The sequence below is a fragment of the Penicillium griseofulvum genome (assembly GCF_001561935.1).
Source record: "Penicillium griseofulvum strain PG3 chromosome Unknown contig_11, whole genome shotgun sequence".
Taxonomy (NCBI): Eukaryota; Fungi; Ascomycota; class Eurotiomycetes; order Eurotiales; family Aspergillaceae; genus Penicillium; species Penicillium griseofulvum.
This window is the reverse complement of record NW_024467432.1, coordinates 328,790-351,007: the sequence shown is the minus strand read 5'-3', so window position 1 is coordinate 351,007 and position 22,218 is coordinate 328,790. Positions and strand designations below refer to the sequence as shown.

The 22,218-nt window shown below is 46.6% G+C and overlaps 8 protein-coding genes across 8 annotated transcripts; 3 read left to right on the top strand and 5 right to left on the bottom strand.

The window, feature by feature from the left end:
* Window positions 1-1,156: 1,156 nt before the first annotated feature.
* Window positions 1,157-2,927, bottom strand: PGRI_086490 (aspartate kinase; the record flags this gene model as incomplete). The annotated part of the gene is made up of 4 exons (XM_040796363.1): window positions 1,157-1,254; window positions 1,344-2,593; window positions 2,661-2,741; window positions 2,800-2,927. 4 exons carry the CDS (start codon window positions 2,925-2,927, stop codon window positions 1,157-1,159), a joined length of 1,557 nt encoding a protein of 518 aa, XP_040650901.1.
* Window positions 2,928-4,119: 1,192 nt separating this feature from the next.
* Window positions 4,120-6,782, bottom strand: PGRI_086480 (uncharacterized protein; the record flags this gene model as incomplete). The annotated part of the gene is made up of 3 exons (XM_040796362.1): window positions 4,120-5,017; window positions 5,081-6,169; window positions 6,229-6,782. 3 exons carry the CDS (start codon window positions 6,780-6,782, stop codon window positions 4,120-4,122), a joined length of 2,541 nt encoding a protein of 846 aa, XP_040650900.1.
* Window positions 6,783-7,498: 716 nt separating this feature from the next.
* Window positions 7,499-8,371, top strand: PGRI_086470 (DUF3632 domain-containing protein; the record flags this gene model as incomplete). Its single annotated transcript, XM_040796361.1, has 1 exon — window positions 7,499-8,371. One exon carries the CDS (start codon window positions 7,499-7,501, stop codon window positions 8,369-8,371), a length of 873 nt encoding a protein of 290 aa, XP_040650899.1.
* Window positions 8,372-9,089: 718 nt separating this feature from the next.
* PGRI_086460 (uncharacterized protein) lies at window positions 9,090-10,385 on the bottom strand (the record flags this gene model as incomplete). Its single annotated transcript, XM_040796360.1, has 4 exons — window positions 9,090-9,732; window positions 9,823-9,872; window positions 9,925-10,080; window positions 10,134-10,385. The coding sequence occupies 4 exons, from the start codon at window positions 10,383-10,385 to the stop codon at window positions 9,090-9,092; spliced, it is 1,101 nt and encodes a 366-aa protein (XP_040650898.1).
* Window positions 10,386-11,698: 1,313 nt separating this feature from the next.
* Window positions 11,699-13,095, top strand: PGRI_086450 (C78 family peptidase; the record flags this gene model as incomplete). Its single annotated transcript, XM_040796359.1, has 5 exons — window positions 11,699-12,061; window positions 12,113-12,541; window positions 12,594-12,625; window positions 12,677-12,831; window positions 12,887-13,095. 5 exons carry the CDS (start codon window positions 11,699-11,701, stop codon window positions 13,093-13,095), a joined length of 1,188 nt encoding a protein of 395 aa, XP_040650897.1.
* A 330-nt stretch (window positions 13,096-13,425) lies between these two features.
* On the top strand, window positions 13,426-14,116 carry PGRI_086440 (nucleoside triphosphates FAP7; the record flags this gene model as incomplete). The annotated part of the gene is made up of 3 exons (XM_040796358.1): window positions 13,426-13,608; window positions 13,709-13,857; window positions 13,915-14,116. 3 exons carry the CDS (start codon window positions 13,426-13,428, stop codon window positions 14,114-14,116), a joined length of 534 nt encoding a protein of 177 aa, XP_040650896.1.
* Window positions 14,117-14,205: 89 nt separating this feature from the next.
* PGRI_086430 (non-canonical purine NTP pyrophosphatase) lies at window positions 14,206-15,037 on the bottom strand (the record flags this gene model as incomplete). The annotated part of the gene is made up of 6 exons (XM_040796357.1): window positions 14,206-14,274; window positions 14,331-14,392; window positions 14,444-14,480; window positions 14,532-14,676; window positions 14,735-14,808; window positions 14,867-15,037. The coding sequence occupies 6 exons, from the start codon at window positions 15,035-15,037 to the stop codon at window positions 14,206-14,208; spliced, it is 558 nt and encodes a 185-aa protein (XP_040650895.1).
* A 1,506-nt stretch (window positions 15,038-16,543) lies between these two features.
* Window positions 16,544-21,560, bottom strand: PGRI_086420 (type V myosin; the record flags this gene model as incomplete). The annotated part of the gene is made up of 6 exons (XM_040796356.1): window positions 16,544-16,862; window positions 16,921-16,994; window positions 17,046-20,898; window positions 20,956-21,145; window positions 21,204-21,336; window positions 21,426-21,560. 6 exons carry the CDS (start codon window positions 21,558-21,560, stop codon window positions 16,544-16,546), a joined length of 4,704 nt encoding a protein of 1,567 aa, XP_040650894.1.
* Window positions 21,561-22,218: the final 658 nt, after the last annotated feature.

Genomic DNA, 22,218 nt, shown 5'->3' with positions numbered 1-22,218 from the left:
TCTGCATCGTACAACGCATGTGCTGCACTCATGTCTGCAGGTTCCGTAACCTAATAATCAGACCTCCGTACAGAGAGCATGGACTACTTCGTATACGGGGTAGAGGGTAATGCATTGAAGCTAGAACTGGGAATCTATTATTTGAATCTAGGGGAGATCCCTACTCCCTATGCCCTTGCTTGTATATCAGACATCCATGTAACAGATTCATGCACTGTACAAAGTACCCCGTATTTAGGCCGTTGTACGTACAGTACCCTATCATGGATTTTCTTTCTCGCCGTTTACCTGAGGGCACTCAATGCCACAATGAACCTTTCTCGGCTTGATAATTCCTGCCCATTACCAAGCCATTGGAGAATTTAGATGCAGTTACGGGCCACTATCGGGGCACAATCGGGGAGAAGAAGGGCATTGGTAAGGAAGGAGATCTAAGCTGAGGAGGTTAGTATCACAAGGCTTCGAGACAACCCGACATTAACACTAAAGGTAGTCTCCAAATCTTGAGTGAAACTAGAGAGGGATGCTAGGTAGCTAAATCCAGCTAGAATGTAATAGCAATTGAAACGATCCACATACTCTGTAGACAGGTTAGAACCGTGTCTTTGATTGATATATGGCATGCCAATACCTACATGCATAGGTACGGAGTAACAAGATTGCAAGGACCTAGCAACTCATTTCAAACGATAATAATGTCCAACAATCCACAACTTGTAAAACACTGTGACATGTGAGGTCTAAAGATAGTTTTTTTTTTTTTTCTTCTATGCATGTATCGTATGATGTAAAATGAGGTCAAAAGGATAGAACGAAAAGAAGAGCGAGGGGTAATTCAATGGAAAGGGAAGAAATCCAATATATGCGATATAGATGTGATTAAAATATCTCCGACCTTGAGGAAACCCTCATGAAACCAACGCTTCATGACTTCTATTCTAAAATCAGGGAGAAAAAAAAAGAGACCGGGGAAAACAATACGCCAAGCCCATGCATCACAAAAAAAGAAAGCCTATGCTTGGTTTTCCCAACAAAGGCCGTGCCCCCTCGACAGGGGGCCACGACTTCCGGGATGCATAACTTTTTTCTATCACAAACAAAACCCAAGGGATATCTTAAACAATGACTTTTTGCTCGATGCGCAAATGTGGGACGTTTAGTCCAAGAAGGTGAACATGCTAGTGTGGATGATATTCAGGGCACGGTCGGCGTCTCGTTCTTCAATGACGCAGGAGATATTGATTTCACTTGCACCTGCGAGGGGGAAAGATCGAGTTAGCCTCAGTCAAGGAGGGTGGAGTGAGGGGGTGTGGGGGACTGGGGATCAGCAATTATTCACTAACCTTGCGAGATCATCTCGATATTCACGCTGTTCTCTCCGAGTGTGGTGAACATACGGCCTGCGACGCCGACCATATTCTTCATCTGCTTGCCCACCAAGCTGAGAATGGCCATCTCAGGGATGATGTCGACAGTTCCGTACTTCTCCAGGTCATTCAATGCCCCCTGAAGGTCCTCGTTAATGACTTGGTACTCATCCTGTCCATTTCCATTCAAAAGGGGCATTTCCGAGTGAAGGGCCAAGGACACGTGGACCTCACTAGTCGAGATCAAATCAATCGATAGGCGCCACTTGTCCAATACGGAAAAAATGCCGGCAAAGAAGCCATGAGAGAGCGACCGCTTGTTGGAATGCACGTTGATCACCAGGATATTATGCTTGATGGTCACTGCTGTCGGCCGTTTCGGGGTCTGCGCAAGACTGGGGCTCCGGGTCCGGAACAGACGCGGATCATGTCCCGGTGTGGTTCTCTCCAGCTCAGCCACACAGTCAGGGAAGATGATTGTGCCTTCGTTCTTTGGGTTCATGACGTTCTTAATACGAATAGGGATCCTTGCGCGAATGACTTGCTCCATGGTGAACGGATGAATGACTTCCGATCCGTAGAAGGTCAATTCAGCGGCTTCGGCGGGGGTAATCGCTGGTAGCAGATGAGCTGTTGGCACTTTACGCGGGTCCGCGGTAAATATGCCATCCACCTCCTTCCACACTTGCAGCTCCTGCGCGCGGGTTCCGACCGCGACAAGGGCAGCACAGAGATCGGTATATCCACGACCAATTTGATCAAGCAGACCACCGGGGATGGTACCAAAGTACCCAGTCATCACAGGTACACGGTGCCCGCAGGCCTCGACTTTGCTGCCGAAAGCTGCTGCCAAAGTATTATAAAAGTCTTGGTCCAAGCCGTGGGCACCGATGGGGAAATCAATGATTTCAGAAAGATCCACATATTGCGAATCAACCCCGCGGTCTTGTAGTAGAGCAGCCATGAGCAGACAGCTCAGCTTCTCGCCGGCACTCATCACCTTGTCCACACAGCGCGAACTGATCTCTCCTAGAGTCTGAGCAGCCTCCAGGAACTTGAGTACTCGCTCACATTCTCCAGTGATATCCGCGATCACTTTATCTCTTATTTCTACCGACTTCAATTCTTCCTGGGCGACTTGAACATGCTCCAAACGAACAGCCTCCACCAATGTCAGATATTGCCGCGAACGAGGATGTTCAGCGTCCCGTGCTGCCCGCAATAGTCTGTTCCGGAGAGATTGGTATTAGTATATCAATCTTGGTATGGCTGAAGAGTATCACGATGACTCACCGGTTGGTTGTGCCTTCAGCTTTTGTAGAGCTGCTTCTCGCAGAGCATACGACGGCAACTCTGTTGTTCACGAGGCTCGGTCTATAAGATTGTCAGTGTCCATTCAGTCCAAAGTCGAAATCGAGAAAATGCGTCATACTGGACCACTTGCTCAATGATATTGAGCGCGAACTTGCCAACACTAGTACCACCGAATTTCTGCACGACCCAATTGCTGTGGGCCTGCGCGGTCACTGGCAAATTTGAATCAAGAACGGTGGTAGCCATAATGTCGACCCAAAAAAAAAAGTAAAGACTGTACGATGTAATGCAAGGGAGTTAGAAGTGGTTTTGGAGGGGAAATCGGCGAAAGCGGAGACCATTGGGGCCACTTCCGGCTGCATATTTTTTTTGTTGTGACTCAATTGGCAATAGAGTTATGGAAGTGGATACCGCCTGCCTGTTTCAGTCAAGAACCAAACGATGTCGGAGGCCCCGCCAATCACGCCATTTTCATATGAAAGGCCCCTCATTGGGCTTCGGGTGAATGTTCTTCCGGAGTATAAAGCCATCTACACATCTGCATTGCATCCCAACGTTAGTTCCCAATCTTGATTTATTGGCTTTTTTACTAGTGTTAAGGAATCTATTATATTCATCTTACATTGTATGAAGCTCATGGAGGATTGTTAATGATAGTAACTCCATTTCGATACCTTTTCGATTCCGAGCTGTGGATGACTCACTAATAATCCCCACATCAAGCTGTGGGCATACTCACTATAAAGACAGCATTACATGTCCCTATTGACTTCTAGTGCTAGTGCAAATGAGGTAATAGACTAGGACATAGGATAAAGCCCCAGGCGTGGATACAGATGTGTTTGTGTGCAAATTAGCGTAAAATACACATTTGTTTGTGATATAAAACCCCTCTAAGTCAGCCCTAGTGAGTTGTAAGTATGAAAACCATTGACAGGGAATATAGGAAGAGGACCAAAAGGGAAGAATTGTGAATACTGAGCCTAAGTGCCTCAGGCATCGACCCTGATATGAGGCTCTAACAATTCCAGGTTGTCTTCGAAAAAGAAAAGAAGAGGGAGGTTTTGACACCCAAAAATAATTAATCAAACGCAATCACGACCAGAGTCAAAGGGAATAGTCAGGTAGTGGAAGATCTTAGGCACATCCCTCGTGGTACACATTGTCATGTTACCAACATACCACTAGGCGACCTACTGTTGAGTACTAGATATTAGCTTATTTATTCTTCCTTGTCTCTCGCGCTTTGTTTGTTTATACACAGAGACACAACGCTCACTACATCCATCTTGTACACAAGTGCATCTCCAGGTGAACACAGGTCTAGTGTTTTACCTTTTGGTTGTTTCTTAAGACTCTCATTTCTAACAATTATTATATCTAGATTATCCTAAGTATGTAGGATTTACAGATTTCCACCAATTCCACCCTGCACTAGCTAGAGATAGAGACGTGATGTGCTCGGTTCACTAACATCCTCCGAGGTAAATGTGCAATGCAAGTAACCAACAGCTCTGGAATCATTTGTATCCAGCTCCGTGGCCAAAGATGGCCTTTGCTCGTCATTTCCAAAACTCGATCGAGCTTTAAACTCAACATCCGTTATTATTGTGTTCGAAAAAATGCCATGTGACAAGACCCTATCTGGAACTTCACCCCATTGCACCGGTTTCAGTGCATGGTCGACTGCGGTAGTCATTGGATGACACGCAGCGCTGATTGCCGCACTACACTGTCCAGCCAGCGGCATGTGCGATCTGAAGCGACGCAAGCCCAGAAGTATGGCCACAATTGGTAGCAAACCACCAACAATTATTCCGAAAATTATGGCAACTGGTGAATAGCCGCAAGTAACAAGGACCTCTGGATTGCTCCTTTGGGGTATTCCGTGTCGGTCAAATGGGATTACCTGGACAAAGAAAAAGCTCTGGGATACGAGCCAGTGGAGAACAGCGGAGACGACCAACAGTGGAACACTGTATCGATATGGAAGACTGAGGTAGTATGTTGAACGCTGGGCGCCGCGCGGCCAAGATACGCGGAGAGGCTTTTGCTCTTTGGCGTAGTTGTCGTACTCGACGGCGCCGAGCATGCAGGTTAACAGCCCATTGTAAAAGAAGTAAGCCAGTGAGACCAGTATCTGAGGTACGTTGGCCATGAAAATCATGGAAAATATTCCACTTGCAGTAGCGGGAATGCTCAGGCCCTTGAGGGTGGTCGCTGCGCTTGCATCTCCCAGGCCAGACTTCCATATATTATTCGATTTGGATGATTTGTTGTAATTGAGAATTCCCAGGCGAAGAACAATGATGGATGGGACCAACATGCACACAAACCTGATTAGAGTCAGCTAACTTCTCGCCGAGGTCGCCAGTATCAAAAGAGAGGTAATATCATACAAGAGTATCGTATACACCCAGCGTGAGATGCTCGCAGCTTGAAACCATCGTTTTCTTGAAGGTAAACGAAGTGGCATATCTTCCTTTTCCACAAAATCCAGATATTTGCGTTCACGGCCCTTGTATTTCTGCCATCCTTGTGTTCTCTTGTTGGTCAGAGACCGGGACAGTAGGCAAACTCCCTCGGTGGCTGGATCCGCTTTGGTAAGAAAAGACGCAATCGCGTCTCCGGTGGTGAGGAAAATATCTTTTCTGTTCTCACGCGCTGCTAACAGCGCGCAGATGAGCTTGACTATATTGCAGCCAATCACAACTAGGCAGATCGGTGGACTGAAGAATAGCTGGCAAGTCTCCTTAACTGGTAGGGTCATGCAATGGTCGATTGAATATGATTGTGGAGTCTGTTCACCATAGCCTGTTCGGTACCCGCAATCTGGTTCACCTTTGCGTGCTGTCACACTACCAGGAAATGAGCTGTTAACCCAGCCAGAAGGGTTATCTAGCTCAGCTTGCAACTCCTCCAGGGAAGGGTATCTATCCAGAATATCATCAAGGTGGTTGTAGTCCTCGGTTTCTGGGACGCCGTAAAGTCCAACATCCAACCATCCTCCACTCTCATAAAGCCCACCTGGGATAGGCACCGACAGATGTATGGTGGGATGTGACCATATTAGTGCGTGAGCCGACCAGTTCTTGATGTTTTCTTCAGCTAGAATTTTGGTGCAGGGATATTTTCTATCACAAAGCCAGCTAAATTGAGAATTGCCACTCTCCAAGCTTTGGCTATTCCCAGTTCCTATCCAGGCCACAGACTCGTTTTGAGGCATTGGGTCATTGGTCACCAGAACAACCATGCCGTACCCGGATGCATAGTCTTGAGCAAAGGTATCAACACATTCTTGCTTGGAGAGAGTGTTGAAACTCCCATCACGGATGGCAGCATTGAATGATTGCAATTCGATACTAACATTTTCCGTAAAGCATTGCTCAAATTCTGTGGAGTTGCCGTGTTCCTGAATAAGCTTATCCTGCGCTGCAATAACGGAATATTCCGTTGGCCCAATAGAGAAGTAGACGGCCGAGTTATAACTGGTAGAAATTCAGATCAGCTGAAATGCATCGGGATCCAAACGATATAAACCACAAACATCAAATGGATAGGCAGCGAGGTGATCAGCAGGATTGATCCCAGAAGGCGTCGCTTGCCTGTTTGATAGCGAATAAGGTCCATGATATTCGGCACACCGATTCGAATCCATGTCTTTTGACTGTGAGCTTTATCCACCTGTTCTCGCGAAGGGGCTGCAAGACACTGCATGCAGTAGTTGCTCGCCCCTAGAAGGGCAGTGCTGAGAATGTTGATCAGGAGGTGCAGGCCTGTGGCCCAATTCTTGGAAGTAGTGCACTTTCCCATGTAGAGTGAAGCGAATGAGAAAATTTGCCCACTATCCCCCGAATATGCCAGACCAGCAGCGATAATGGTAAGGATGATGTTCAACGCGAGGACTCCACCAATGATCCATGAACAGATCACAACACCCTTTATCCATCTGTGAACAGGATCAGGATCGGTCGTTACTTGTTGCACCTCCTCCTTGGGCGCTTTGGAATAATTTGGAAACCATGACCATGATCTAAAAACCGATAATGGCTGTTTCACTATTGTTTCCTCGGCATCGTGCTGTTGCCTTTTAGGGGACATTTTTGGTCAACAGGCGCACCCTCATTGAAATCAGGAGATAACCCTCGCTCGTCGACACAAATCTTGTCGGCAGTGTCAAGATCTTTGAAAGTAATCCTTGAAAGTGAAATCTAGAAAAATCAGGTTGGAAACTCTAGCCCTGCTGATAGAATGCCAAGCTGTAGTATCTTGGCACCGACAATCATCTTCCCGATATGGCAATAAAAAGGGCTATGCTGCCACTATTTTCAACTAAAGATCAACGGCTAGAAGGCTATACTTCTTGGGGGCCAAAATGATGTCAGCTTTTATGTCGCCTAACCTCTCTATGAGTATTGGATACATATACATCAGAGACATAGCTTTCCCTTTTCGCTTTAGTACTCCTTGCCGTTTTTCTGCTGTAGTAAGGATATTGCGAACTTATAAGTGGCTCGAAATTTTCGAATGAGATCTCTCTCAGGTGGCTTGAATGACCAGAAAAGTTCTCCTGGCAACAACTCAAATGGCCCTTCCATATGAGACCTGAAACCGTATCTGTCTCAGGCTAGTAACAGTTCTCAACCCTTTCTAAATGTACATACCTTACCTTGATGACGGTTGATGGATACACCCAACCTGCCAGCCGGTTTTTGTCAACACTCATTTTAGGCAACCAAGTACCAGGAGTAAAATCATTATATGCTTAAGTCCCATCAACAGCCACCCTTAGTAGTAGCACCTACATCAACTCCATCATGTCGACAATTGATTACGAATCCTGGCTCCAGACAACTAAAGACCCTGAATACAGCACTGCACGCCCTCATGCAGAGGTCCTACGGCAACTATTCTCAAACAAGATTGATTCAACCACCGCAATCAAAGAACTGAGCTTGCTCGATTTCAAAAATGATGATACGCCATGGGCTCTCTGGGAGCTAATTTATGAGGCCGCTGCCGACTTTCCTTCAAGTCATTCCTCATTGCTGGCGCTCTTGGTTGAAGCCGAAGCACTAGATTCACAGCTATCTGAGTCAGAACCTAAAGACATACGGAAATGGTTGGGCTGCTTCGGGAGCATGTGGCGCGACAAGTGGGATATGACCTCACCCTATGCATCATCAGGATGGACAGTGTCCGCATCTAAGTCAACCGCTAGATGGATTAATATGAATACCTTCTCAGCAAGACTGCTAGCTACAACTTCTTTTAGTCAAGGAATAAAGCTTCGTGCTTTAGGCTTGAGTTTATTGAAGAAGTGTTTAGAGATGGACCCGACGAAGTACAAGAAGGGAAGACGTCAGGCACAGTCCGCGCTTCAGAGACAGCCACCATGGTACAAGATGGATGTATCAGAACTACTGGCAACTGATATATGCGCCACTGCACAATGGATAATCCATGCCGGGGGGTTGATGTGGAAGGATGATCGACCCGACAGTTCTGAGTACATTCAACAAGTTCTTCCCGGTGAAACAGACCTTTGGGAAGGAAGCCACGGGTTTACGGAGGGGCGATGGCAGCTGTGGAAGGAACGGTTCTTGTTCATGGTAAAATATGAGGATATCAGCCCAGATGCCCAGCAAGTTGCGCGAAAGGCAGGGCAGATAATGGGCGAACTGATTTGATGTAAATACCATGTGGTTTGAAAACAGAATCTGTCTACCCTCATTCATTGTATTTTAGAGAAGTAGGGTGTTGAATATTATTGGGTACTCCAAACCACACGCATTTTTCCTAATCATAGCAGTATTCAGACTGTCGATCTAGCGCAACCAACCAATGCACCTCTTCCGGTTATCCCTTGCCCCATACTGTCACTACCGGTCCCTCCTTCCAGGACTTTCATAAACGATATCATCAGCTCTTGGAATAGTACTATCTTCATCGTCACCGGGACTTTAGACTGCAACATGACCAAGTCTACGCTCGGTGCCTCTTGCTACTTTCTACCAGCACATGAGTCTCTAGCGGCACGAAAAATACCTCTTTAGTGTTTGCCACGATTGCCTCTATATCTTCGATGAACTTGAAGTATAACACCTTGGCGGTACCCCATCGAAACTGCTGCCACCAATGCCTCTCCTGGCCATACGGGGACATCGACATCCACACCAACTTGTGTGGATTCAATGGGTGGTGACTTGAAGCTAAGACTTTAGTTGTTTATCTATAAAGCTTGTACTCCATTCATTATATACCGATAGAAAACGTAAAATATGTCTGTACTTCCAAAAAGGGTTTGTGTAGGATATGCAAGACGTACTGGTATTTCACCGGAGACAAAGCCACTGCGAAGTGCGAGGAAAAGACACATGTCTTCGATTGGGGCAAGGTCTTGCCTGTCTAGTGTGCTTGTGTCTCATTCCCGAACCGAAACCGAAGAACCGATATTCCACGGTCAGTGTGATTGAATAATAAAGTGGATTTTCGACCTTGCTTTTCAAAGTCAAGACAGACCCTCACAGCTCCGGCGGAGGGCTCGCGTGCCTCTCCGGATGGACCTTGCACTGTATCTGGCGACTCTCCAGTGCGGAAATCATTGCCATTTAGTTCATCCGCTGCGTCCTCCCTCTGATCGAGGAGGTTATCAGACCCCATATCAGGCAAAACATGCAGTACACGTGAGGCTTTATTCACAAGGGCTTGGATCTCCTCGACACAGCGACGCTGGTACCGCTTAAAAATCATCCGCTGTTGAGGCGTACAGGCCGGAGCCTTGCAAGCATACCACAAGAATTCCAAGACTGCGTATGAGAGGCGCATGCGGAAGTTGCTTTGGAGAACTTGGACACCGACATAACATGGGTATTGGTACTTCGGCTGAACATACGGCGTCAGTGGGGGGTCCACCATATAGCTTGACACCGCCTTCTCGTGAGACAAGGGTTGGGTTGCTTGCTCCACGTCGTCCACGTCTTGGAGAATGGACGGAGAGTTGGACAGCATCTCGTCGAGGTCGCCTGTATCAATTAGGGCGCGAATACGGCTGCAAATGCTAGCACAGTGGTGTGAAAAAATACATGCCCGGAGCATTGGATATTCTGATGGTTCGCAATATTTATAGAACAGAAGAAACCATGTGAATGCGTCTTTATTTTCTTTGCCAGACATGAGTGCTTTGGTTTCCTAGTAAGTTAATGTTAGCCATGAACACAATCTATGAAGGCGAACAACCTACCACACTGTTCAAGATAACGACGAAAAGATTCCGCCCGTTCCGAGTAGTAAACTGCTCCGAGCCACGCAGGCGGATCATCTCTGACAACACATGGTTGTGAATTTGCCACCCAGGAGTCGCAACTGGCTCATTGTCACTTCGCACGCCTAAGAGGAGCTTGATCCAAGTGTCAGCTTAGTTGTTACTCGCCAATTGCTACATCATTTTACCTCGTATAGTCCTAGCAGCCATATGGCTAATAATGTATTGTCGCTTTTACATTGTTGAGGATCCTGGATAGCTGAACGGATAGCCATAAGCGCAATTCCGTATGCTTTAGCTCGATCCGAGGTTGCCTTCGAAGTTCGGGTAATGTTAGCCATATAAGAGCGTGCGACGGCATTGCAGGCCTGGTATAGAGCGGACTGCTCCTCCGCTTTAGAAAGGACATCGGGAACAGTATCGTAGATGCTTTTAGCCATTTGAAATGAAAGCCTGAACTTATTTATGACGAATGGAATGAAGTGGACATTCCACGATTCGGCCAGGGGATATATAAGGGGAAATTTTCGCTCAGTCAGTCGTCGAACTCCCTCAATTCGCTCTGAAGGTTGCGTATGTGAGTGTGTTACTTTGTCCAAAGGGTGACTCCCAAACGAAGAAGATGAACTTCCAGGACTGACGGTATCGCACTATGCGGTGTGATTAAATCATTCGTACGCCGTTTGTCTGAGCTACTTACCTTAACCAGTCGTTGACACAAATCATTGTTGTGGCATGATCCGTAGCCTTCTACCACAGAAGGTGGGTGAGCATATCCGCATTTCCGACCTGTCGAGGTACATCGCCGACACTGAGGCTTTTCTTCATCGCATTTGACTCGACGATATCTGAAGAGTTAGCGAGTGCTTTTGGTATCTGAGATGGAAATCTTACTTGCAGGTCATACACCCAGACTTAAGCTTGGGAGCCCACTTCCTCCGACGAGCAGACAACTCAACACTTGTCATCTCGGGCTCCAAGGACTCTTCACAGCTAAACACTTCAAGCCACTGGCGTCCATGGATGTGGTGGCTCTTAGTGGGGATTCCGGGGGTTTGGTCGGAGATTGGTGGGTCATATGAGATCAGCACTCAGGGGGTTAAATAACTAGCGGCTTGTGAGTGGCCTAGACAGTGAAATAACTCCGCAATATTGAACCACCGGTAAAATTTCCGGAGAGATATTGATATAATAATTAACAATTTCATAGTTTGATTTATGTTGTAGAAATATTAATGACACCAGCTCTTAACTAATGAGATAATAGCCAAGAGTAACAAACTACTATATATGGATGGGCAGGTCCTGGTGAAGGTGCTTTTTAGGTTCAAGTCTGGGTTAGGGTTCACGTGGTCTCAGGCTTATATAATACAATATCACATGATACTCTTATCACCGATCCCAACGTGGGAAGTGCAATGTTTACACGCAAGAAAGGAAGGAAGTTCAGAAGGTAAGAAGGTAAAGATGGAAAGAACGATGGATAACACAATATTGAAGGAATCCCTGGGCATTGTACGAGTTGGACGCTAAACTCAGCCGTAGTGGGTCTCAGGAAACGGGCACCGTCTCGTTTAGGCATCAAATTAATTCTTTGTCTACATAACTATACTTCTGGACTGTTCGTTAACTGTGGCTTTCCTTTTCTTATTCATTTTGCACGACTTACATCGTTTGGTACTATCGCACGTGTCTGCCAAGCATCAACTTAACAATTTCCCCTCCAGCATCAGCACTGGGTGAAAACTCCATAATGACGGACAACACTATCTCATGCCCTTTTTGTCCTTTCGCAGACTCTGATACTGATTTCGTGTCACAACATATCGAATTCTGCCATCCAGAAACTAGGGAAACTAGTCTCCTGCAGGATAATTCGCAAGATCTCACCGGTCAAAACTCGGCCCTTTGGCCAGCGGACGAGGATAGTGCAGACAAATATGGCTATGAGGATGATCGGTCATTTGATGATGAAGATTCCCTCGATATGCTCGACTCTTACAAAGGAGGCAAACGAGGGATGCAGCGAGACTCCACGCGAGTAAACACCGCGAAGCCACCACGGCCTCACAGTCCCCCAAGGACAACCAATGCCGATGGCATAAAGAGATTAGGGGTATTTGTCCCATATTTTTATATTTAGAGCTAAATACTAACAAATAACCAGCGCTCGGAGTTGGGTCCTTATGCACACGAGAAGAAAATGCCATCATGGCTAAAGAAAATGCTAGAAAGCAGCGACAAATTAAAACGACGCGAGACAGTAGAAAATGAGACTGACCATCTGATTCCTGTTCTTGCTCGACTATGCGAACAGGACAAATCTGTCCAGCGGGCATTCTTCTGCAGCCCCAAAGTCCGCCATATCTGCAAAATGCGTCGGGAAGGCGGGTTCTGTGGTTATCGTAATATTCAAATGATGGTTTCCTGGTTGATAAAGTCTCGTGGCTTTGGCCATAAGCACTTCCCAAAGGAGCCAACGATTCTTGACTTGCAGGATATGATTGAATCGGCCTGGGATATGGGGTTCAATAGTTCCGGAAGAGTTGAGACGGGTGGTATCAAAGGTACACGCAAGTTTATTGGGACACCCGAGGTAAGCTTTTTCATGGATCGTCTTTATCTTCTTTATGCTGATGATTACCTAGGCGCAAGCACTTTTTATGAGCCTAGAAATTCCGTGAGTCATCCTGGTCTGATTTGCTTCGACGTCGCTGACACCAGCCTCCAGATGTGAAGCTAGGAGTCTGTCTGAAAGAAACGGTGTACGGGCCCATGATGCTCTTTACATTGATGTTGCCGATTACTTCCGGTCAGCATGCTCACCAGAAGACGACTCGAAGATCCTCCAGACTGATCTCCCTCCGATATACTTCCAACATCAAGGTACAGCCTCTTAGGATTTTTATCACGTATTATGTATCTCTCTAACTCAAGTCAGGTCATTCTATGACAATTGTCGGATTTGAAATACGGGAAAACGGCAGCGCAAATCTGCTAGTATTCGATCCTATGTTCAAGACTTCCCCAGCAATGGAGCGTCTGATCAGGGCCTTTGTCGAGCCCTCGGATCCCACTCGCCTTCTCAAAGCATATCGCAGAGGGACGCCTTATCTGCAAAAGTACAAGATATTTGAGCTTCTCAAGTGAGTGATTATTTCAAATTTTATTATGCCCAGGTGATTATTTCGGTACTAATCAGTACTAGGCTATGCATAACCAGCTCAGAACATGAAGCCACATAGAATCAACTAAATCCAACTAACACTACATATCTTTGTATCATACCTAACAAAACATAAAACACAAAGCAAAGTTACTATAAATGTTTTTTATACATTCCAGATGCGGTAACTTACCCCTCCACGATAAGATAGCCGGGACGAAAATTAGTCCGATGGAATTATTTCATCTGGGGAAACTCATTTTCAATCTACAATTCGACTTTAATATCTCTATATCTCTATACTTTAAGAAAATATGCGCACTTCACCAAATGTGATAATCACCGGTACCCCCGGCGTCGGGAAGACCGTCCACTGTGAACAACTCGCGCAAGAGATCGGCTTGAAGCACTTGTCCATTAACCAGGTCGCAAAGGACCGTGGCTGCTTCGATGAATATGACGAGGAATTGAAGACCTGGGTTGTCGATGAGGACAAGGTAAGAATGCTTCCCACAATTATTTGCCCTTCGCCTAGAATTTTACTCTTTGCACCATGTTTCAATCGAAAATTCACATGTTAATACATGCGCGACATAGCTCCTCGATGCCCTCGAAGACGAGATCCCTAATGGCGGCTACTTAATCGACTGGCATGCCTGTGACCTCTTCCCAAAGTCCTGGATCGATCTCGTCGTTGTCCTCCGCTGCCCCACTACAGATGTTCTATATGACCGACTCTCCTCACGGTATGATAGTCGATGTCGCAAACCTATCTACGTCTGTAAACTAACATTTATCTCAAGGGGATACCACGAGAAGAAGTTGGACGAGAACATTGACGCAGAAATCTTCGGCGTCCTATTAGACGAAGCTCGGGAGGCATTTGACGAAGAGATCGTGGTAGAATTGAATAGCGAGCAGGATTCAGATGTGGACTCGAACTGTCAGCGCATCGCGCAATGGGTCGATTCGTGGAAACAATCGCACGCGGAGAATGCGGATTAAGGAACTTCGTCCGGCCATATAAAATTTTTGATCTTCGTTTCTCATTCTTCTATGGTCGTTTGCAGGCCGAGTTATATACCCATGACGATTTATTGTTGGCCTTCGGCGAGCCAATGCTGCAACTTTACCAGCGCCTTGCCACGGTGCGAAACGCTGTTCTGTTCACAGGACTCTTAGTACATGGCTGTTTCGCGGGAAACAAAATCGTTCTTACCTTTTCCTCTTTGTCCATCTCAGCATAGGTCTTGCCGTTATACTCGAAGATAGCATCCCAGCCTGTCATATATCAGATCTTGATTCTGTGCGAAACTCAGTCGAATGACTTACCAAACTTTGCTGGGCCTCTGGGCCGAACAATAGTACCCTGTACATCAGTTAGATCAAAATATAATTAGAATGACTGTATTTGCCTCACCTCAGTTCTCCCCTGGAAAACAATAGGCTCTTCACCAGGGCCCCGGCAAAAGGCAAAGGTGCACACAGCCTCGGCAGTCCTGTCCTCAAAGCCATCGAGCATCTTGTTCAGGCCCTCATGACCCACATTCTCCATGAAAAATTTGCTTGACAATCATCAGTACTATTATCATCGATTATGCCATTAATATAGAAAAGACATACATGTATGGCCCAGGGAGACCCTTGAGCGCATGGAACTCAAGCGCAGTGTCTTCGGTCAAGGCAGGTCCATTGATCTATTCCTTCGTAAGCAGGTATAATTTGTAAAAAAAAAAACATCTAGAAAGAAATTACCGCTTCGGCCGCACGTTTGGCCTTCTCTTTGGCAATTTCTTCGATTGTGCCTTGGATCTCGGGGACGTCGACCTCCTGGTTGTCCACCTCGATGACCTTACCGAGGATATCCCGCACCTCGCGGAGCTTGTTTTGGTTTCCGGTGATGAAGTTGAGCTTGGTGAGAGTCATTTTGGCTATATAGGTAGAGATGTTGGTATGTGGTAGAAGTTGTGAGTTGCGAAGTCAAAGATAAGACTAGATACCCCACTGCGCTACCGCTGACCGATATCTGCCACTGAAGATTCTCTCAAACAGTTAAGGAAAGATTTACACCGCAAGATATATGTTTTACTAGGATTTTAAAATCGAGTTCGTATTTTCTCCACCTTGGAATGGCTATATCGAAGTCGTTGTCCTCACTGCTTTGGTGGAACTGTACTGCTGTACGGCTAAATTGTTGGCTTGATTGCCGTTCTAGTTTTGATATATTATTTGAATGTGACTTGACTATAGATACATACGCTAAGACCCGTATCTACGTATTCAGGTATGTAAGAATTGCAGTCTAGATAGAATTGCTGATGGTTGGGTGTAGTAGTGCTCCAGCTGTAGGTAGGATCCATTCGGTTTGATAGAAAGCCGAACATGGTCTATAGCGTTATCAGGAGAGGCTTGCCGTCCACTATTGTGCTAGACTTTGTTCTTTTTGCATGGAGAGTGTTTTCAACGGAGACTCGTCAATATGCCGGACGTTGGAAGGTTGGTAATGCTGAAGATATTAGTCAAGCAAAAGAATTTGATTTTAAAGACTGGTAGACTGTTTGTAGTTTGTGGTAAGGATCAACGAAACTGCAGGAATTCTTTGTCGTATTTATATCTCTAGAATAACATGACTGCCTCTCAGAGACGCTAGGAAATGCCTGCTTACCGTCTAGGAGTTGTTGGGACCATAAGATAATGAGATATGATCCTGCTGACGCTGCTCAAAAACTCGAGGCTCGAGTTATGAGACTTCACTAGCCTGGGCAACTAGTCTAGATGTTTTGAGTAGGAATTATAAGCGCACAATGGCTAGGGAGCCCTGTGCTCATCACCAACATGAATCATTAGATGAGAAGTAGGGCCAAGACAGAATATTCCTAATATACCTAGGTATCAACTTAACTATTAAGCTGAACAAGTTATGATGTGCCTAAAATATTTACTGGCAGAAGATTGACCCGCGGTTTTTTGGACCTACTAAGGATATCGAAGGAGCATGGAAAGAGAGATTGGGTCTATTGGATGAGAAGGAAAGGGATGAGATGGAACTACTAGTTGCTAGGAAGGTGATGAAAATGGAGACCAGGACTCTATCGTGGGATGCAGATGAGTACACACTGACATTTCATGCGAAATTGAAGAGTCAAGAAAAAGCAAAAACCGAAAGCACCGTGGAAGAGAGCGATAGTGAGCCTACTCACGAGATCGAAACAACCCTTTGAGAGTATTGTTTTGGATTTGTCGTTTATAGAGGAAATCATTTACAGGAATTCACTTAGCAATCTCTTCTGCTCTATAAGCCAAGACGTCATATGCAATTGAAAAATGAAAATCATGCGCATCACTGTATCGCAAAGGCCATGGATAATCCAGGCAAGTCGTAATCCGTAGCTCACAGGAAATCCCAAAGTCTAATATACAACAGGTACAGATCTATTCCTCAATCATTCCATGGTCAAATTCGAGCTTCTCTTGCTGTGCCATCGCTTGCGCCGACACAATCTCAGCAAGTCGTTTCAACCGCGGTGTTTGGAGCCAAGATGGAGTATAGGTCTCCAGAGCAGTGATAACACGCGGCTCGGCAATCTCATACGGGCCGCTATCCTCCATGTCTACCGGAGCCAGGAGGAGCACATCACTCTTCTCTGTGACACGAGAAGCGACGGCCTTCATGATCTCGCCGTTGATGGGCTGTTCGTAATCCGCCACCAGGTACTGGTTTAGAAGTTTCTGGATTTGGTTTGGAGATAGCCTGTAATGAAGTTAGTCGTGTGAACTCATAGGAAAAGACACCGCCAAGGTTCACTTACATCCAACAAATATCTTGAATAATCTCGATATCATTTAGAGTAGCCTTCTTCAGCTGCAGAAGCTTGGTCGCTTGCTGTGAATCCGTTAGTATAATCACTAAATGAGCATTAAACAAAAAACTTACCATCAAATGCTCTAGCTTCAATGTCCCCTCTGGCATATCGTGGCTCTTGCACCATTCCTCAATACGAGTGATGTTGTAGTTGATTTGCAGACCACGCTTCCACGACAGGAAATTACGTCGCATGAGAAGATCGTTGAAAGCAGTGACACCAACTAGGCGCAAGAGCTCCGTGACGGTCTGGAGAATGATGGCGTCCTCAAGGTAGAATGCCTTCATTGCCTTGTAGACACCGTTCAATAGACTGAGGAGGTTGTCCATGCTGTAAGCTGGGTTATTGTTGGAGGGCAGAAGCTTTCCAAGGAAGCGGTTCGTTTCACTGGTGACAAATCCGGGAAGCGATTGAGACTCAATGATGGCTGGAACGATCATCTTGTACAACTTCTTCTTCAAGACCTTCATCCAAGTGTGATAGATGTTAAATTCCAAGCTCTCGAGGTCGTGCTTGACAATTTCCAACAGGCGATCATACTCATAATTCTCGGTCTTTTGCGCTTCATACCAATCCTCAGCCAGGAAGACAAAGGATAGCATCTCATGCACGTTGGATAACCAGAAGGCACCTGGGTTAATCGCATCGTCTCCATCATGCTGCATAACTTCTTGCTGGATGGACTGCATAACGTTGGCCAAGAATCGCTCTGATTCCTTAACAAACCCGTTGTTCCACATCTCCGACGTAACAAGATTGATCAGGTATGCTGGGAACAGAACTTCCTTCTCAGTTGGTGGCGGTGTCGAAGTTGGGAGGGGAATCTTCAAGTTGCGGATGAGACCCATAGCAACTTCCTCGTTCAAGTCCTCCTCTTCAGAAAGCAAGTTCTCGAGCTCCACCTCGACCGACTCTAGGCCAGGAGAGATGGCCGCATTTTGCCGGGCAGCCATAGATCCAGGGGTAACCGCCATCGAAACAGGCCGAGGGTTGTATGCACCACTAAAGCGATCCGTCTCGATCCTTTCTGCACCGGCACTGCGTCTCTTTGGCTTAGGTTTCTTCGAGGATACCAGGTTGATCAAGCCCGGGGTAGGGGCTTGGACTGCGCTACCGTTGGCTAGACCATCGCCGTTCACACCGTTCAAAGGCACAGATCTCTTGGCAATCTCAAGCTGTTCTTCAAGATCGGAAATCCGCTGCCGGAGACCAGTCTTATCTTTCTCATGCTCGGCATCCAAGAGCTTGAGACGCTCCAACTCCTCGTTAGCGGTTTGAAGAGCGTCGCGAGAGATTCTCTCCTCTTCTTGAAGGCGCTTGATGGTAGCCTGGGCTTCAGTGTGGCTTTGTTGAAGCTTACTCATCTCCTCTTCAATCGCCTCTAACCGGGCTGCGGTGATACCAGCCTGGTTTGCTTCAACCTGGAGTTCCTTTGTGCGAGCCTCCAAGGCATTGTGTCGGGTTCTCCATGACTTCAACTGGGCATCGTAGTTATCCAGCTGTGAGACCAAGGTTTTATTTTCAAGCTTGAGAGATTGCAAGTACTGGGTCAACTCGACCACCTTGTTCTCCAACTTATAAGAAATCTGCTTGAGATCACGGGCATCCTCGCGGAGTCTCTTATAAGCATTCCTTGCCTGTTTTCCTCTCCAGAGATTTTGGATAGTGATAACCTGGCGGCGATACTGTCTCCAGGCCCGGAGCTGACGCCAAGAGCGGAAAGCACGCTGAATGACCTTGGCCGCATTTCCATTGATAGAGTCCATGATGTTACGTCGGCACAGGAAACCCTTCGCGATAGACTCGAATAAAATGAAGTTTTTGCGGATTTGAGTGTACCGCTTCCTCTCCTTCTGGCCACGCCAGACCCGCTGGATCGTAGTAGCAGCCTTGGTCCGGCGAATCTCATGAGCATGTTGCCTCGCCAAGAAGCCCCGAATGAAGGCCTGAGTGGTGAGGATTGCTTCACGGGCATCAAGATAGCGGCGGCGGTAATACTTGGCACGCAAATTCTTCTGGATCATGATGGCGCATTCATTCAACCTGGACGTTCGGAGATTTTCCAGGAATGCAAGCATACCAGCTCGGAAGAAAATTTTGGTCAGACCAAGCTGATACTTATCTTGCTTTTCATCTCCCAGGGCCTTTCGGAGGATTGCATGGCACATATCCCGAATCTCCGACGTCCATTGCGAGGAATGGCACAGCATGTAGTAACGAACAGCAAATTCCTCATAGGTCCATCTAGTCGGGTAACCAGCAGTACTAATTCGGACAGTTTCCAGGACACCACAAGCTCTCAGCTGACTGAGAACCATGGGACCTTCGAATTTCCAGGACTCCTTTGCCTCGTTAGGCTTGATGCAACGGATGTAGTGAACTTCGGTACTGTTGATGGTATGCATCAATTCAATCAGCGAAGACTTGAAGATTCCTCCAAGTGTCGGTTTCCGATTGACTGCGACGCCAATCCGACGCCCTGGAGCTGCTGCAACTGGCTTAGATGACATAGCAGCAGAGTCCTTCTCACGAACGGCTGCAGCAGTGTCTAGAATCTCCTTGATGAAATGATTGGAGGAATTGCGCAACACCTCCAAATGCTCATCTGGCACGGTGTCGCGGTTCTTTTCGATAAATCCATCAGACTCATAAGTGACATCGACTGCATAATGACAGACTGTGAATGCAGATTTTCCAAAACGGGGTTTCTTATAGAACTTTTGCTTGTCAGCCGCAAAGTGATGGTGAAGCTTGGTGACAAACTGCTCATCCGAACCCATAGGAAGTCGAGACTCTTCATCCAAAAGGGCCAGAACGCCCAGCTTCGCTTCGATAAGATCGATACAAGGTTGGTTATCCGAAAAGTCAATAAATGTCCAGTCAATCTCTTCTCGGACATACTCTTCTTGCTCAAGCTTGAACACATGCTGGTTGAATTCTTGTTGCAACTTCTCGTTGGCATAATTGATGCAGAATTGTTCGAAAGAGTTCTTGGCGAAATGTTCAAACCCGTAAATGTCAAGAACACCAATGAAGCATTTGAACTGCTCGAGCACTTCATCGGTAGCAAGGCGGCGGTTAATCTTGTCCACTAGCCAATCAAATAGACTTGAATAGATAAACTTGGCGACGGAGTCTCGGACAACCAGTGCCTGCTGCTGTGTCAAATTGGAGGTTATTTTCTCGCCGCGTGTGATAAGTTGCTTCTTCACGATCCATTTTGCAAACTCAGTAGCATCGATTCCAAGCATCTCGCACGCACGGAGAAGCGCAGGCTCGGTCGACGAGACTGACGAATCGGTGCGAGTAGCTGTAATCTTGACATTACCAAGGTGTAGCAAAGCGGCGAGAACGCGGAAGATGCCTGTCTGGTCTTCCTTTGACACGCCAATCACAGCCAGCGACTTCCTAGTCGCCTCAAACTCGGCCTTATCATCAACGCCGTCGATCACTGGAGTGCCACCCTGGTTCAGATACTCAAAGTCTTCGACAGCCAAGAGACCCAGCTCCTGTTTCTCCGCGTCTGAAGCACCGGCTACCAGCTGGTAGAAGATGTGATAGTTGCGCTCTTTGAGTGGCTGGAAGACGAGTCTCGACCGCTCAAGAAGATACGTCCTGATCTTAGCTCCGATGATATTCGTTCGGTCATCGAACATGATCTCGATATATTTGCCGAAACGGGAGGAGTTGTCGTTGCGAGTGGTTTTGGCGTTACCGAACGCTTCCATGACCGGGTTAGTAGCGAGGATCTGTTCTTCGGTTTCACTGATTGCCTCTGCGCGGCTGGTGGTGTATTTTCCAGGTTGATCGGAAGATTCGCGAGTCGCAAAGTAGCGCATGATATATTTGGCGCTCACGGTCTTACCGGCTCCAGATTCACCAGAAACCACAATAGTCTGATTCTTTCCATCGCGAAGCATATCCCTGTATATAGTGTGAGCAAAACCAGCCGGAAAGAGTCAAGAAGTAGACGATTCTTACGCGAAAGCTTCCTCCGCAATTGCGAACAGGTGAGGTGCCTGCGAGGCACGTTGTTTCCCGGCATAAACCTGCACCATCTGCGGTACGTACAGCGAATCGACTCGGGCGAATGGGTTGGTTGCGATCAGGACGATTCCACTGTAGGTATATATCTCCTTCTGAGCGTAACGGAGTTTTATAGCCTGGAGAACTTCAAGGGTCGTTAGCTGGGAGAGCGGCACTCAAAAACACCTAGGAGCAAGACAAACCAGCGGGCTCGTTCAAGTGAGACAAATTCGTCAAATCTTCGCTTGCTTCAAGCATAGCAGGGTTCATAAGCGGAGGTAGTTTGGGGTTGTTATCGACCTGCAGCTCGGACTGCGTGGTCTCCACGGTTCTTGTCTGCGATCAAAACATCGTCAGTCGGTCAATCCCCAATAACTTGACGAGATAGAATCGCGCGTCCGGTGTTCAGCGTTCAAAGGACCTACCTCTCCATTTTCCAACTCGAAGATTAGCTGCACTTTCTCTCCATCCTCCAGCTTCTCCTTCACCTCGGATGCCAGCCATCCTTCTGTCGGGTCGGGCTGCCAGGCCCGTGTGCCGACCTCATAGATGTGCGCCATGGGAAATGTAGGTCGTTAATCGTTTGGATGCAATAAAAGCGGGATATTTGCAGAAGCTCCGGGAATAGGTGTAGGTGTATCGAAAAGGCGATTCGGGGTCCAAAGACAAGGGGGACTTCTCAACCCCTCATCTCATATTCCGAAATAATAGAATAAAAGATTGAAGATAAGAAATAGATGGAGTGGAAAGAAAACCCTTGAGACTAACTGGCCATTTAGCGAGAGCCCCTGAAGGAGCTTAGGGAATATACTGGGGAGCGCCACACCCCACAGCCTGTCACCGCCCATTGTCTGCAGTAAGGCGTAGTACTTGTTTACTATTTACTATTGACTATTTAATATTTACTATTTACATGTCTCTATTTTATTATTTATTTCATTTTAAAGACAAAAAAAAGGGTCTTGTTTGATTTGAAACATTTTAATACATATAGGTCTCGTCTTTCGTATTGCTGACTGGTTTACCCGTAGAACATGTAGTACCTCCAGGGCTATATGTACATTTTTATTACAGATCAAGTGTCTCAGCTATGGGTGCAAGTCCTTACAGTGGACGCGAGAATTACACACCGATTATGTCAAGTATTCATTGAGTATTAGAAGATAAAGAGATCACGCAGGGGGACAAAAAAGGCAGAAAGCAAAGCAAAATATCAGA